The sequence below is a fragment of the Cryptomeria japonica genome, chromosome 2 (assembly GCF_030272615.1).
Source record: "Cryptomeria japonica chromosome 2, Sugi_1.0, whole genome shotgun sequence".
In the NCBI taxonomy this organism is placed as follows: domain Eukaryota; kingdom Viridiplantae; phylum Streptophyta; class Pinopsida; order Cupressales; family Cupressaceae; genus Cryptomeria; species Cryptomeria japonica.
The window spans coordinates 369,396,406-369,414,614 of record NC_081406.1 but is presented as its reverse complement, the minus strand read 5'-3'; the positions used below and the strand labels follow the sequence as shown (position 1 = coordinate 369,414,614).

General features: G+C 37.2%; 1 protein-coding gene across 1 annotated transcript in view; it reads left to right on the top strand.

Annotated features, from left to right (window-relative positions):
- The window catches only part of LOC131060452 (synaptotagmin-2), a 154,452-nt gene extending 136,752 nt beyond the window's left edge, over nucleotides 1-17,700 (top strand). The window contains exon 12 of the mRNA XM_057993686.2: nucleotides 17,295-17,700. Within this exon, the coding sequence (XP_057849669.1) occupies nucleotides 17,295-17,423 (129 nt within the window). The 3' untranslated portion in view covers nucleotides 17,424-17,700. The remainder of the gene's footprint in view (nucleotides 1-17,294) is intronic.
- Nucleotides 17,701-18,209: the final 509 nt, after the last annotated feature.

Genomic DNA, 18,209 nt, shown 5'->3' with positions numbered 1-18,209 from the left:
CTAGAAAAATTTGAGACCAACCCAAAAAATCTCTCGAAAAACCCACCAAGAATCTGAAATTAGAATGCAGATCCGACGACTCAAAAATTGAGGCACAGAAAACGATGCACCCAGAAAAATCTGACGATGACCCAGTTGAGGTCTCGAAAAACCCACGAAGATTCTGCAACCAGAATAAAATTTCGACTCGAACTGAAGGGTCAAAACCCTAGTCAAAAATTGCAGAAACCCTAGGAAAATTTTCAATCTGCAAATAAAAAAACCTCGAGGTTGTAGGCCCAAAAATCTATAGAACTTTAAAAAAAACATGAACTGCTGTCCAACACGAAAATTCGCCCACGAACCAGAAACCCTCGAAACCCTCAAAAAGCCTTAAAAAAAAGCAAAATCGTTTTTTATAAAAAAACAATTAAAAAAAATCTGGAAAATATTCCAGAAAGAAGGCCATGAATTTTTATTAAAAAATTCGCCAAACTTTAAAGAATCCCATCGACCCGCTGTGATACCATGAAAAATAAATTGAATGAATGATTCAATAATCGGATAATGTATTCAACAAAATACAAGTGTATATATAGAGATTACAAGACGACATTCTAAATTAAGAACAAGTCGTTTAAAGTGAACTACTAAAAAGCTAAACGCTAAATAAAGCTTAAAAGCTAATTAACTAAAAAGAAAAAGCTAAACGCTAAATAAAGTTTAAAAGCTAATTAACTAAAAATCTAAATGACCATTAAACAAGGAATTAAATATAGGTGACTAAAATATAATTAAATATTCTAATAAATACTTTCACAAAAACTTCCTCCAAACTTTCATTGGCTCATATTGTAATAATTGCTTGAATCACTTTCAAACATCACCATTTGGGAAAGTTTGTTACACAACTCCAATATGAATAAAAGCCTTCTAATATTGTGCCTTAGTAATGTAAAGCAATCTTCACAGATCAAATGGAATTGTGTTGAAAGAATCGGTTTGCCATTATAACTCTTTCATACCCTTATTCCTTGAATCCTACTCATCTTGCTCACTTGTCAAAGTATATTCTTGTTAAACAATCGGCTAAACATGTAGTTTAACTGTCAGATTTTGCACTAGAAATTTCTGACAAAATTCCAGTGTTCCACGAAGACGCATCCCCCCCTAAAAAATCCTGTTTCCCTTATAGGGGGACGTTTCCGAGACTTGGGGACTTTGGGGAAACGTCCCTCCCAACACCACCACCTCTACCACCTTTGTCAGGGACGACGTTGGGTCACTTGCTATATGGAACATGCCATTACATACTGATTGCAACCTTTTAACTTCGTGAAACTAGTTGGCCTTTCATGGGGTACTTACATATATGTTATATTGCAGATTTTGCCTTTAAGATTTCAATTGCCTTTATTTTTATATCAGCACCGCTCCCCCATCACTGCTCTTCTGCTGTCCCCCCGTCGTCCCCTCATCATCCCCAAACTTAGTCCCTTGGAAACCCCATCCCGAAACATGTCCCCCCGTCAGGAAACTCCGTGGAACATTGCTGAAAATTCCTTAATATTTCATTAGTCTTCTGACAATTTGAAAGTTGCTACAGCTACTCACTTGTATGGTGTTGGAAACATTCAGCCTATTTCACATATGATCCATAGCCACCAAGAAAACATGGTCACATAACCACTGCAGATCTGAATAGCATCTCTATTATAAGGTTCAGAGCATTATCAAAACAGTCACCACGGGTATGAAGGTCAACCATAGACCCTTATTGATCAACCATATGTGCAGCCCTTATTCTTTAGTCATTACACAAACAAAGCTTACAATGTTGGGATGATTTGAGAGTGGTTCAATCATTCAAAGGTTTTGAGATCTTCTTTACAAAAACCATTTTGTACACATTCTGCATCACTCCATTTCATTCCTTGAGATGATGTCTCCCTTGAGACATTCTATTGAACAAATCAAGCGCTTTGTTTATGATTGTACAATTTGCATGCATGTCCAATGGGGCATTTACAACTGCTAATTGCACTTTCTTGAAATTTTATTCAATACCTTTCTTTTAGTGCCTGTAAACACTATTTGCCTGAAAGTTTCTGAAGCACTTTTGAGAAATGCATTATGCATACATCCTGCAACTGCGGTATCCTATGAGAGCATATTTCTTTCAGACAACTCACACTTTATTTGTTCATTATCATTTTGCAAAATGTCTATTGGTGAACTTGCAGCTACAACAGTTGAGAAAGTTATTCATCATCTTGTGTTTTATTAGATGTCCATAACTTGTCGCAAATATTCCATATTGGCACCATAAGATGACATCTCCTTAAAAGATCACTTCAAAAAACCTACTTGCCTCGCCTATGCTTCCGTTTACTATATGCCAGTCGACTTGAGAAGGTGCGGTGTTGCAGTAGTTTTGGAAATACTCAGCCTATGTTTATACATGATCTATCCGCACCAAGAGAACATGCCCACACATCCATTGCAGGTCTAACTTACATTTTAGCGATAAAGTTTAAGGTGTCCTTAAAATAGCCATTGCAGCACGAAAGGTCAACCATAGACACCTATTGATTGACTATGTAATACTCTTATGTGATTGAAGTATGTTAAAACCCCATCCACTAAACAAAATACAAACAAAGCTTGTAATGCTAGGATATGCTCAAGGGTGCCTCATTACTTCAAATATTTTGAGAGCTTCTTTGCAAGATACATTTTGCACCCACTGTGCAGTCATTTCATTCCATTCCTTGTGATGGCATCTCCTTAAGGCAGTCTGCTAAATAGTTTATGTGCCTTGTTTGTGCCTCTCCACATTTGTATTCATGTCTTTGCTTGAAAGTTTCTAAGTCTTTTTCAACAAATCCATTTTGCATGTATCTTGTAATTATTACATTCCATGTGATGCCATCTCTTTAAGGCAATCTATCAAATAGTTTGAGGGCCTTTGTGTATACCTTGAGTCTTGCATGCAAGTCTATATGGTAGCTGCAAATCCTACATCGAACGGAACATGGAATGGTAATCTTGTAATGTATGTCCATACGCCAACTTTATAATTCTCTTTAGTTAGTTATAATAACTAAGTTCTTCGTCGGCCTCTTTGTACAAAATGAAAACTTACCAATACTATCCTTTTTTTCTTGTTAGTATTTCATAATATGCGATTAACTTTCCTTGTATTGGTGATTTATGTTGATTGCAAAAATCTCCGATGATTATTGAAATCAATGCTACCTACTCTTTGTTCGATGGCTTCCACAATTTCGGCAACTTTATAAAACATACAAACTTGCCGATCATGTTTTTAATACTGAAAACTTTATTAAACTTCCACATTGCTGATTCTTTTCTTTCATTCACAAGATGATATCGGCCCTTTTGTTACTTTAACTAATCCAGCGATAGGACACCAACTAACCTCTGACAAATTTCTTTTTGTGTTTTATCCTGCAATAACAACAAACATATCTGCAATATAGAAACCGCACCTTCTAAAAGAAATGACATGGTAATTCCAATAATCATCATGTCACTTTTGTTAATTGGGTTTTCATAGTGCTTTAACAATTAGACCAAAGGACTGATCCAAAAGATATTCATTGGTGTTTTAGGATGATTATGGAACTTTGCAAAATGACCAGTAGGCTGTGAACTTCAACATTATTAACTGATTTTATTCACTTCAAACTTTCCAAAGCCTTTTTAACAAATCCATTTTCCACATATCCCGTAATTATTACATTCCATGTGATAAGATTTCTTTATAGAATTATGTGAATGTATTCCCGTGTCTTATTTATCCCTGTAGTTATGACACACTATAGTGTCATATTTATCTAGCCTTTCTAGACATTTCTGGACACTGACTTAGGCACGATTAAATAACGTTTTCAGTGCCATCATAAGCTATGAAGCCAACATAGACAAAGTTGACATTGCATGGCTAAAGGACCATCAAAACATTTTGAACTATCAACAGGGCGACATGCATGGAATCCAAAAGTGATATCATTCGTTGTGGAAGATTATTGAAAATATTTTAAATTATATAATCTATTTTGTGAACGTAGACAAAGTTGACATTGCATGGCTAAAGGACCATCAAAACATTTTGAACTATCAACAGGTCGACATGCATGGAATCCAAAAGTGATATCATTCATTGTGGAAGATTATTGAAAATATTTTAAATTATATAATCTATTTTGTGCATATCCTGTTGTCATTGTGATTTTTAAAATGAAATCACTTTGAGACTTTCTTCTAACCCACTCATGGGTTTTTGTAAATGTTTTCATGCTTAATGCTTAGCTCTACCAGGGTGATTGCAACTAGAACATTATGATAAATCTCTCTCTTTTGCCATGCCCATTATGACTACATGCCAACAACAAGGAAACGAAGGTGACATGATTTGGCTTCAAGTTTGCTTGTTGCATTTGAGAAAATGTCACGGCCTGTTGATGTGTTTTTTAGGACTACGTCTAACACATAATAAAGTTACCTAACGGTCACTTCACTTTCTCTTGATCAAAGTGCGATTGCATGCTAAGATTGCAAGAAGTTCAAACAATCGACTCTGAGGTTCCTTTATGCTATGGATGTGACTTGGTTGGCTGATGTGATTGTTGGTAATCCAAGGGGCCTTACGTTTGGATCATTCTTTCACTTCTTTGCTGTGGCGTGGAACTTCATCATCAAATATAGCAATTCTATAATGCTTTTGCTTCAAACGGACTGAAATGAATTGAAAATAAAGGGGAAAAGGGTTTAGAAGGAGCTAAATCTACTCCTAAGGGCAATGATATCAACAGTTAATGCTTTGGTGGACAAATTCCAAATAAACCAAGCTCTTCTTTGCCAAGTTTAACTACAACTCTGCAAGAACCGGAGCAATCTTCTGAGGATCATGAAGGATTTTCATATTGAGAAGGTGCATTTGAATACCCAACACGACGCAATCCAAACGACTATTCACAATCGAACTTGGCACAAATTTGGTGGCTCAGGCTAACTTTATACTGCAACTTACAATCAATAAGATGCAAAAAGTATGAACCATGGAAATTCATCAAACACCATTACATTCTCCATTGAAATCAAAGCACTTTATCTAACAATTGAGAAAATAAAATTCTAAATAAAATTCTACTCTAAGTGAGGAAGGTGAAACCATGCAAGTTTTGAAAAAATAACTTAAGTGGACACCATCAGAGAACAATGTTTCACTGTTATTATCTCAAAAACTTATCGCAACAATTTCATACAAATCTCCCTCTTGTTACAAATGAGGGGGGTCACCCCTTTATATAGGCCTCAAGCCATGATAACATGCAAACCCTAATTAGGGGTTACCCTAAAAGATTCCCCACACATGATGCAACAAGGTGGGAATCTCCAATTAATAACCCATCATGCCCATATACAATTAATTACAATCTTGCCAAAAATGGCACCCATAAAACATTAATTAACCATTACATTCAAAAAGTGCCCACTATGCAATGAATGTACCCTCATGCAAAAATTGCCCATGATGCCATAAATGCACCATCATCTCCTGAACGTGATGGCTGCATGCAAAAGGAATCTGCCATAATGCCATATATGTGATGACTACATGCAAAGAGATGCTTCATCAATTTAGCGTGCATTGACTCGATTGCCACTTGGCGAGAAAACCTTGGAGAGAGAATACTTCAAGAAATAAGAATTTGATCCATGAAGAATTTTCTTGAAGTTTCTCGAACTTTCCTTGCTCTGGAGGAGATTTTCAATGTTCTTCTGCCATCTATTTTTTAAGAACTTTCCTAAAATTTAGGATCCGGGTCCAGGAGACAAAATTTTCTCACGATTCCAAATTTGCAAGAATTTTTGGATTCTGATAAGATTTGGTGTCTAAAAATGGAAATTTTAAAAATTTTCCAGAGGGGATTTTCGCTTTTCATTCCTCCTTGACCCTTGGATTTTCATGCCTTAGACAATTTCCTCAGTTTTCCGGCTTGGGTGTGGAATTCATCATTTTATCCTTGCCTTAGCCATTCCATTACCTTTCCAGGGCGTTGATTCTTTCCTGTCATAGAATTTGGCTTTTTCAGATTTTCCATGCCTTGTGTGTTTTGGTATCTTTGTTTCACTTTGGGGGCTATGCAGGGAAAGAATTCACTATTTCTTGTCTTCCTTTATTTGGTGCCCTTGTCAATTTCTTAGGCGGACTTTCCTTCAAGGTAAGGAATTCATCCTTTCTCCCTATTTTCCATCCTTACCTCTATTTAATGCTCCTCCTTGGTCTAGGGCGCAATTCTTCACAAGGCAAGGAACTTCTTCATTTTGCAATCTTCCTTGGTCATCATGTTTTGGCGCCCCCTTCCTTCTAGGGCGCAATTTTCTACTAGAGAAGGAATTCTACTACGTTGTGCATTCTCCATGAACATGAAACTTAGGCGCCTTGTGCACTCCTTGGGCGTAATTCATCATTGAAGGAGGAAATTTGAACATTTTCAACCTTTCCATGAGCATTTCATTTTGGCGTCTTCCTCCAACCTAGGGCGCAATTTTGTACTTGCCATGGAATTCAACATTTCCTCCAATTTCTTTATAGGGGAGGAATTCATGATTTAGAGGACTTTCCTTCACTACCCCTCTATTTGGCGCCCTACTATTCCCTAGGGCAGAATTTCAAACTGAAGGAGGAATTCATACTTTGTTTGAATTATCCATCATCCCTTGAATTTGGCGCCCTATGACCTTCTTGGGCGGATTTTTGACCTTATCCTGGAATTCTCTATTTGTCCTTCCTTCCATGCTTTCTCCTATTTAGCGCCCTCCTGAGGAGTAGGGCTGAATTTGACTGAGCTCAAGGAATTCACAATTTTTCTATCCCTCCATGCATATTACATTTTGGCACCTTAACTCACTCATGGGCGGATTTTTACATAGGTGGAGGAATTTCTCCTTTTCTTCATCATTCCAAGAGTATTCCATTTGGGCGCCTTACCTTGCCTTGGGGCGGATTTTGACAAGGAAGGAGGAAGTCATGATTTTTCGTATCTCCATGCATTCTTCATTTTGGCGCCTCTCCTAGGCCTAGGGCAGAATTTTGCCTTAGTCTTGGAATCTTGCACTTCTTCCATTTCTCCATGGGGATGTGAGTTTAGCGCCCTTCCTCGTCTTAGGGTGAAATTTTCACCCGAGGAAGGAATTTCACTTGCTTTTGGATTCTCCATGACTTACTGATTTTAGCGCCCTCCCTTGTCTTAGGGCGGAATTTTGCTAGGAGGAAGGAATTCAATGCATTTTGAACTTTCCATGACCCCTCCTCACTTTTGGCGCCTTCTTCCTGATTTGGGCACTGGATTGCCTGAGGGAAGGAAATTCATCTTTCTTCCTTCCCTGATGCTAGACTCCTTCATTTGGATGTCAAATTGACTTACTGAAGGATTTTATGTTGCTTTCCAGACTTGGATGATTTTTTGAGCTTTCCACTCCAGGATTTGATGCCAACACTTAGCCATTTTTGACAAATTTTGTTTGCTTTTCAAACCTTCCGGATTTAGAAATAGTCGTGAATGCTTGATCTTCATCACTTGCCTGAATAGTCCTGTCAGAAATAATCTTTCCAACAATAGAAACTTTTCAAAATGTCAGCGTTAGACCCTAAAACAGGACACATAATGACTTACTATAAATAGAAACTTACTAAAAATAGTAAGTTTGATTTTTGGCAAAATGAAGACATTCCGGGACTCAGTAAAATCCCTAAAAAAAGGAACTTTCTAAAACTAGAAAGTTGCTCCGTTTTGGCTCAAATTTTATTGGGAGGTTCCTTGAGGGGTCCTGATTCCATTGATATGTTCAGTATTTCCAAAACCCTAACAGAAACCCCTAAAATCTAGGTCTAAAGGCAGAAACCCTAAAATTGACAAAACAGACCCTAGACTTCATCAAATTCACTCATCAAACGAAAAGCAGACTTAATCAATTTGACCTCCGAACACTTGCAAAGCAAAGAGACTGGAGAGACTGCTGCCAAAAGACCCCAAAAACAAAAAACCAAAAGACCGAGAGGGCCTAAAAAGTAGGGGGTCCCCATTTGCAATGGGGCGATGTGTGAAAATGTCACAACACGGCCCTACCATGAATTGAAGACAGCAGCCCATAGAAAATCGTCTTAACTCTTAAGATTTTGATTTTCTGCTCAAGGCACAAGTGATCAGACAGTAAGGTCAGCAATGAGCAAAAGAAATCATGTGGAGGGCAGAAATCAATAAGTGAAGAAGAGAATAGACCCATATATAGACCTAGTTACAAACAACACTCCCTCTTAACTAGGGATGAAGAGAATACATAATTTGAACCTTTAGAGTTCCATCTAGCACACAAGCATAGAATTACATCTTCCACCTAGCACACAAGCATAGGATGGTTCTAGCACACAAGCATAGAAAGTGTAATACACAAGTGGGTCTTTACATAATTACAATTATCCATCTAGCACACAAGCATGGATTGGACACAATTCATTCTTGCACACAAGCAAAGAATGATCAAAGTGTTGCAGATAGAGTTACTGAGGTTGGAGCTCCCTCTCAATCAGGGTTCCGTTTTCCACAACTCCAAGTCTGTCTCTGAAGTACTCGAACTTCACTCTGGATAAAGGTTTGGTAAGGATGTCCTCAACCTGTTCATCCGTGCTAATGTACTTTAGGTGAATGGCGCCTCTTTGCACCATAGCTCGAATGAAGTGATAGTGCGTTTCCACATGTTTGGACCGGTCATGGAATACAGGATTTACTAACATCTTTATACAACTTTGATTATCACAATGAATGGTGGTAGGACCACTAGTTTGACCAAATAATCCAACGAGGAGTTTGCGAAGCCACACTGCTTCTTTGGATGCAACAGATGCTGCAATGTACTTGGCTTCTGCAGCGCTCAATGCTACGGAGGATTGCTTTCTACATGCGCAAGAGATCACTGCAAAACCCAAGTTGAAACAGATACCCGAAGTACTTTTCCTGTCCTTGACACTTCCTGCCCAATCTGAATCTGAATAGCCTTCCAGGAAGGTTGAAGTGTTAAGTGAATACTTCAGCCCATAACCAATAGTGCCACGCAGGTATCGTAGGATGTGCTTGGCAGCCACCAAGTGAACAAGTTTAGGCAAGCTCATGAACCGACTGAGGGCATTCACAGCATAACAAATATTTGGCCTTTTATTGACTAAATACATCAATGATCCAATTAGCTGTCTGTACTCAGATGGATCTGCAAAATCAGAGTTAGCTGCTGAAACACTTAACTTCTTTAAGTTAGATTCCATAGGAGTATGCATGGGTTTACAATCCATCATTCTAAATCTTTTCAAAATATCAATAGTATATTTTCCTTGACTTAGAAAAATTTCATTGGATTTTTGCCATACTTCTAACCCTAGGAAGTAATGCATTAGACCTAAATCCTTCATTTCAAATTTTGAGGCTAATTCTTTCTTACATCTTATAATTAATTTATTTTCACCAGTGAGAAATAAATCATCCACATACAAAACCAAAATAAGCATATCATCATTATAAACCTTTAGGTAAATATTAGCATCAACATCATTCTTACGAAACCCTAAGCTTAGTAAGTACTTACAATTCTTTCATACCAAGTCCGAGGAACCGGTTTGAGCCCATATAAGGCTTTCTTCAACCTGCAAGCGTGAGAATCTCTTTTATGGATTACATAACCTTCTGGTTGATCAATATAGACTTCCTCCTCAATAACACCATTGAGGAAGGTTGTCTTAACGTCCATTTGATGCAGTTCCCAACCTTTGGCTGCAGCAATAGCTATTATAGATCTAATAGAAGTATATCTAGCAACAGGAGCAAAAGTTTCTTCATAATCTATTCCTTCCTTTTGAGAAAAACCATGAGCTACAAACCTAGCTTTGTATTTTTCAATACTACCATCAGCATTATGCTTAATTTTAAACAACCATTTAGAGGAAACAACAAACTTACCTTTGGGTCTGGGTACAATGTCCCAGACATCATTCTTGATGATAGACCCATACTCTTCATCCATGGCTAATTTCCAAGCATGATGGGACATGGCTTCTTCGACATTGTGAGGTTCAGACTTAATGATATTACACATCACAGAAATTTAGTTGGCGTGATTTTGGAATCTCTTGCTATCTCTAAAGGTTCCTCTAGGAGCAGCAAATCCTTTAGTATCTTGAATCGTGTTTCTAACCCAAAGTGGTCTCTTCTTGCAGATCACAATATCCTGAGGTATATCGGTAGAGTTCATGGGTTCTATTGGGTCATTCTGAACTTCCTGGTCCGGAAGGTCAGTAGACTCCTCTTGTATCTCAGGGTTAGCATCAACTATTGAATCTTGATTTTCAATCATCATATCATTATTGTTAGATAATGAACTTTTAGATCTTTTGAAAGCAATATTTTCTTCAAAAGTTACATCTCTACTTACCTCAACATACCTTTGACTTGAAATGTAGATCCTGAAGGCTTTGGAAGATTCGCTGTATCCCACTAAGATGCCTTTCTTTCCAGAAGGATCCAACTTGGTTCGTTTTTCTTTAGGCACATGAACATACATCGGGCTCCCAAATATCCTTAGGTGGCTGATGTTAGGTTTGATTCCTGTAAAGGCTTCTTCAGGAGTCACATCCTTTAGGATATGATGAGGGCATCTATTCTGAATATAAATTGCAGTTTTGGATGCTTCCGCCCATAGAAAAGGTTGTAGGTCTTGATCATGGATCATGGCTCTTGCAGTTTCAACAATGGTCCTGTTCTTTCTTTCAGCAACTCCATTTTGCTGAGGATTGTAGGGAACACAAAACTCCCTCTTAATTCCTTTTTTAACACAAAAGTCATAGAAACCATAGTTGAACTACTTGCGACTCGGATCGACTCGCCAAGCCCCTGAGAAAAAAACTAGGCGAAAACTCGGGAAAAACTCGGAAAAACTCGGCAACATAAAAACGCGCTTAATTTTAATAAAAAATGCTTTTTTTTTGCAAAAATTAATGAGAAGATGCATCCAATGAGTCAATAAATGATAACACAAAAGAAACAAGTTGATTCTAGATATATTTAAATGCAAAGTGTCTACAAAATCGCATCCTCATGAGAAATGCTGATGGCTGGAAACAAAATAGTAAATAGTTTTTGTAAAACCAAAAGTAAATACAACTTCCTCTTCCCAGCTCTAGCCAAAACTAGTTTCAAACTTTCATCATATTTGAAATTTCATCATTCATAATCATAGTTTCAAACTTTCAACTCTAAAATGTATAATACCAGGATTTCTTCAATGCTAATTATGTTGTTATATGGAGCCTAATCAAACTCGGAGGTTAAATTTTCCCTACTTCCATCAGCATAGTTTCCCCCTATATTTTTCGAAGGGGGTTTGGGGGCAGCGCCCCCAGGTTGGGTTCAAGGGGCATCGTCGAAGGATCCTGAATTTGACTAAGTCTGGAAAATTGAAGAATCTTCCAAAAACTAGATTTTGCATTATAACTCCTGGAGGTCTGAAACCACTCTCAAACATCCTAACAGTATATATGGAATATAACTTAAAGTATAAGAAATCTTTCTTCTTTCTTATACTTAAATGTTATATTCCATGTGTATATTCTGATGAAGAGAATGAAACTGATCTGAAAAAACAAAAATTGATAATTTTTTCACATGTTTGGGCCTCTTTTTTTTAGTCTAGCTGAGTTTTTAAAAGAAACTCGGCGAGTTTTTGCTTAGAGTTAAAGTCGGAAAAACTCGCAGAGCTCAAAAACTCGGCGAGTTTTTTGCAACTCGCTGAGTACTCTGCGAGTGTGCCATCTATGTCATCTTAGCACTACATAAGGAATTAGAAACTACCTGAGGTGTATTCACCTCCATTGTCAGACTTTAAACATTTAATTCGATTTCCTGTAGTATTTTCAACTAAGGCTTTGAATTCTTTAAATCTGTTTAGGACTTCTTCAGACTCTTTAGATTTAAGAAAGTAGATCCATGTTTTCCTAGAGAAATCATCTATGAAGATAACATAATACAAGAAACCACTAGGAGATGCTACAAACATAGGACCACATAAATCTGAATGAATAAGTTCTAACTTTTCTTTAGCCCTACTATCGCTTTTATGAAAAGGATTCTTTACATTCTTACCCTTTGCACAACCTTTACAAGCATCATCATGAGATAAACTAAGTTTAGGCATACCTTTAACCATTTTACCGAGAGTGAGAAGGGCTTGAAAGTGTAGATGTCCAAGTCTTTTATGCCATAGCTTGCATGATTCAGGGGCCTCATGAATGAGAGCTTGAATTGGATTAGTTGCAAGCTTATATAAACTATCACATCTATTTCCAATAACACGAGCTGTTTTGAAACTAGATTTCTTAGACCAAGCGAGTACTTTCCCTTCAGAAAATGCTATTTGCAAACCCTTATCTTCTAAGGCAGAAATGGAAATAATATTTCTTTTAATACCATGTACAAAGAGAATATCGCAGAGTTGTAAGGAAATACCAGAATCTAGTTTTAAAGAGGTGGTACCAGAACCTTTTACCGAGTATCGAGCATCATCACCGATTACCATATGATGGTTGGTGTCCTTTTCAATCAGATCTGAGAGATGCTCACGAAAACCTGAGATGTGTCTGCAGGCACCACTGTCAAGTATCCACGTATTATTGTCCGTAGGAACATTGCTGGATAGAGCTGAGATAAGAAGATAATCCTCACTTTGTTCGGCAACTTCATTTAAATTGACTTCCCTTTCCTTTGGATCATTCTGACAATCTCTGGCGTAGTGACCATACTTATCACATCTGAAGCAACGAATGTGAGAGGAATCTCTTGACTTCTTCCTTGGATCATAGGAGGAGGATCTAAAATCTTTGCTTCTCTTTTTTTTCTTCCAATGTCCACCTTTCCTAGATTTAGCTAAGAGAACATGGTTATCTTTGTGGGAGTTCTTGAGTTTTCCTCTTACCTCAATTCGAGATTCCTCTTCGATGCAATAAGATTGAAGACGCTCAAAGTTGGGACGATCGGCTCTTCCACCAATGCTACGAATGAATGGTTCCCATTCATCAGGTAGACCATTTAATGCACTCATAACAAGATCTTTATCCGAGATTTGGCAATCAAAAGTACTTAGCTTGTCCTTTAGTTCATTGATCTTCATGAAATAGGCTATGATTGAGTCTTCTTCTTTCATTTTCATGTGAAGAAGCTGCTGTCTTAGAGCAAGAGCCTTGCTGAGGTTGTTGACTTCATACATCCCTTCCAAGTGTTTGATCATTTCCCTGGCAGATGCAAACTTTGATATGACAATGACAAGATGATTCTTGACGGATTCAATTATGATCTTCCTAGCCTTGAGGGAGTCTTTCTTGAACTGTTTCAGCTCTTCAGCATCTTCTGGAGGGGACAACCCTTCTTCTTCTACGAATTTCTGCAGATCATTCTCTTCAAGGATTAATAGAATACGGACTTTCGAAGCAGCAAAATCAAGGGCTCCATCAAGTCTATCTTCAGCCCTCAAACCTGACATTTTAATCTGGAAACAAACAGCAGCTATATGCACCAAATGATTTACTAAAATCTGAAGTTAGTGACACCTGAGCTCTGATACCATGTAATTTTTGTGCCCTAGATCAGTAATCAGTTTTATGTCCTTTAATTATGTCCTAGTTTGTTAATCAGATTTGTAACATTTTAGTAAATCATAGTTTAGTAAACTCAGAAATGAAGGAAGTAAACAAGTGACAAACACACATACCCTGGGAAAACCTCCAAGGAGGAAAACCCAAGCATTAAAGACCCACAGGTCAGATTATATATTCTCTCTTAAATCACAAGTACAATACTTAGCTTCCTTGTCAGATCTGATCCCTTTTGTATGACAGATCTGCACTTCAAGTCTGCACCAAAACAGCCTATGTCCTCTTGGACAAATTTCGCACAAGTCTGGACAAGTTCGCACCCTCCTTGTAAATTCGCACCTTTTCATGCAGAGCTAATTCGCTTGACTTGAATGAATGATTTGTCTTTGCAAAGTATCTTTATTTATATGCATCTTTAACCTTTATTATTGCAAGTCGGCCTCCTTCCTTTTGGCGCCAATATTGTTATTGTGGCGTGGGGTTTTAGGATGGCGTGAAGTATAGGGCTGGGCTTAGACTTGGGGTCACGTTACCCTTTAGGATAGGGCCCAGTCCTAAATGGGTTCGGATGTTGCCTTAAGGCAATCCGAACCCATATATAGACCTAGTTACAAACAACAATGCCTTTGCTCATCAATCATAGTCGCTGACTTATATTTGATAATTGATTATCGATGATGGTTATGTTTGGTTATGTCTTGGTGCGAACTGATAATGATAATATGGAAAGTATCTCATATTCCAGTTGTATGCAACGGTCTTCACTTATTCATTTCAACGCCTGAATAAGTATAACCAGTTCCGCTTACTCCATCCAATCTTTGATCAATATGCTCTAATTGAGGTCTTCCTTAGTCAACTGATTATTGCACATCTGATTGGGTATATTGTCGATACTATATCGGTTGAGTCTTTTTTCCAAATCCTTCTCCATAGGAGACTTCCGAATTTGGGCCATCTCCCAAATCTAACCTTTGGAGGGGAATATCATAATTAGGGGTTCAAATGGGGACATGACACATTAGGTATGCTAACCCCGGGTGGGGCCAGGAGGCCGAATGACTGGGTGTTCATTCCGTGCTCTTGGGCTTGATGGGAAGGGATAGGGTCAAGGTGCCTTATATGATTTTCTGAGGGACTCCATAGTGTGGATTGGTTGTTAGGGAAAGTCTTAATTGAATCCCATATGCACATTATCTAATTTGCAATTGTCATGTAAGAACTAGGCTTCTCCATATAATATTATTGATTTATGTTTTCCAATCTTTCATGGATATTAGAAGTGATAACTAACTTGTTTCCAGGATCTAAAGTTGGCACTTGTGCATTTCTAAATATACTTCATTCCTTATCTACTAAACTTGTGATTCTAGGGCAAAATCTTGGAAGATCCCAATGGGGGACATTACAGAAGGGAACAACAACATAGTCTTTATAATATGCATATCATCATCTGTGATATTTGAACTGTGTCCCTTCTCGGTCAACTTTCTCTGATCAAACATTTCCAACACTTTTGTGACATACCTATTCGTTGCCAACACGTGTTCTTGTTTTCATTGCCATCAAGATGCATAGGGAGATACGATCTGTCCATGCTTTCTCTTTTTGCGACTAAGAACCGCAAGAGCTTGTAGGAGAAAAACATTGATAACTTTTGAACCATATGTCCTTTTGCCCTGAAATTTTACTGAGATGACCAGAATGCAATAATCAGGAGAACCCAAAAAATTGAAAACATTTCGAGCTGACAAAACTTTGATCTTGATGACTTTTGGGATTAGGGCATGAAAAATAGAAGCTTTAAAATTCCGTAGTCTGCGAGCTGTGTCAACTCGAAACTTGGCCCCATTGCCAAGAATATTATCAGGATCGGTCCTATAAACCAGATTAATGAACTGAGTCATAATTTTCAAGATACAATCCTTTTTCTACTTTAAATCAATATGCTGTGTCACTGTAAGGGCTAGGAAATAACCTATAACTCATGATGATCAAAATACCTTGGCGATGTAGTCCTTTTGTGACTAGTTGGCTTTTATAATTTTATTTTCAACTCAGGAAGATGCCCATGAACATAATCTGGAAACGCTTGAAGCGCACATTGGTCAAACTGACTTGGGAATTGAATCTTGTGCAAGATACTTGAAATTTTTTCCAGTCAAGTTCAAAAACAGGGTAATAGATTTGCGTGTATAATTTTATCAAATTGACTAAGGTAAGGAGTCCAAACAATCTTATAATTCACAGATGCATTTTTTGAAATATCAAATATATTAAAAAGTGTAGGGACATTACATGATGACAATTAAGCTAAATCAATCTCACATTTAAAACATAAAGATAAATTGCAAACTCTCTTCAATAAGAAAATGTGGAATCTGATTAAAATGCAAATGGAAATTAGGAGATAAATAAACATGCGTAATGATAACTCATGCATTACTGATTCATTCACAATACATAGATCCAGAATCGACCTCAATTCAGATCTTGGTTTCATAGAAATCAGAAGATACATCCCACAACTCGATTGAGTGAGATAGGGGATGTACACAACATATTTGGTCAAATTGAACAGCCTTCAATAATCATCGTTGGGGCTAATGTATGCTTGCACACTTAATGAAACATCAGGAATACCTATTCCATGAAGATAGCCGAAGCAGAATATAAACACTCAATGTGAAGAAATACATCAATAAACTGCATCAATTGATAATCATTCTAAGACACATGGTCCAGAACATATATGCAGACATTAAAAATCAATAATTCACATGGTGCTGGATTAGATAGTATAATCAAATCACTTATATCATTTAGAGTGGAAATAGTGAAACAAAAGCACTTAAATAGTCCACAGTCACAATGTATGCATCCCATAATACATAGTGAGACACCAGATGTAAATACAAAATATCATTGATAAAGTACATCAATGGCAACATAAAACATCATTGATAAGTACAGTATAAGAATAAGGTATATAAATGTAGTCATATAGGGCACATATCCGTAAGGCATTACATTCAGGCCAACGGAACTGTTGAGCCATGTTATGACATGGTCTCAAGATCATATTTCAGAGTACTTAATGACACAACCACATAATATAATGTAGAGTAAATTAAATGACTTAAATTAAACACGGTTATTAATCTGGAATGCTCAAAGCCTATGCTTCATGTATGATGTCAGTTGTGAGAAGTTAGAACAATTCACTTTTGTAGAGTTCTGCCAACAGACACAGTTTGGCTACTAATGTGAAATTATTACGTGTCTCTCAACTAGTGTGATGTGAATCTGATCTTCATCATTGCAAGGAAATCAGTTTTCAGTGCATTGCAAAAATCATATCTTGAAAACAAAATTTCTCACTTAGCAGTATTATGTAGTTTAGTCTTCACTATGTTTTATTTTATTTTATAAGAATGCATTATAACATGAGTTAAATCAGTTGAAGTTGAACAATAAGAATTTCAAACCTTAATACGGAATTTATTTTGAATGGAAAGACATTAGGAAAAGAAAATGATTACTATCATAAGTATTAATTTTTGTTTGCATCTGACCTGTGTGGCTCCTTTGGCAGGAAACTCTAGGTTATGTGGATATTAATCTGTCAGATGTGGTGCAGAACAAACGAATCAATGAGAGGTTTCATCTTATTGACTCAAAGAATGGGAAAATTCAACTTGAGCTTCTGTGGAGATCTGCCTAATAATCACATGAATTCCCATATATATATATATATATATATTCAAAGTTACTGCTTTGTACAAGAATACCTTGTTACTTTTAAACATAAAGATTTGTGAAAGAGAGGAATTTTCTTCTTTCTGGCTGAAAGCTGTATTGGTATTATAGCGAATTCCATGATAATTGATACCAATTTGTTTCCAGGAAATCACTTATGTTGAGCTGGGCTGTTTTATATAGTACTTACCCAAAGTTTATTGTATATATTTTGAGTTAACCACTGGCCATATTTAAAGATATGCTTGATTGCTTCATCATAATTTAGACGAGATTGCTCTTTTCTTTTCGTAATCTTCAGTTGGTTGGGAACGTGAGGCTTTTTCTTCCTTCTTGTAATATTCAGTTGGTTGGGAACACAAGGTTTTTTCTTCCGCTACCAGAAAATTCCCATCTCATAGAAGGATTTTTTAGTTTTATGGAAACTATCAAAACTGATATCAATTCATTTCACAAGGAAACCTCTTTGTATGTATGACTTCTAGAAGTGTGGAGTTTTGTATTCTAACTTACCAAAAGTTCAGTGTGTATATTTGAGCGAGTCTTCCATTAGCCATCACTACAGATTTGCTCTACCAACAGGGTCTGAAACTGAGCCATCATCTGAGACGCTTAACCTTGGAAGTGCAGAAAATTGCACTCGCCTGCTTGCAAACACACACCCACATGCATGCATGCATGCCCAATGACCCACCTACACAACACACACAGGTACTTTTTTTTGTGCATATGCACTGACAGACATTCACAT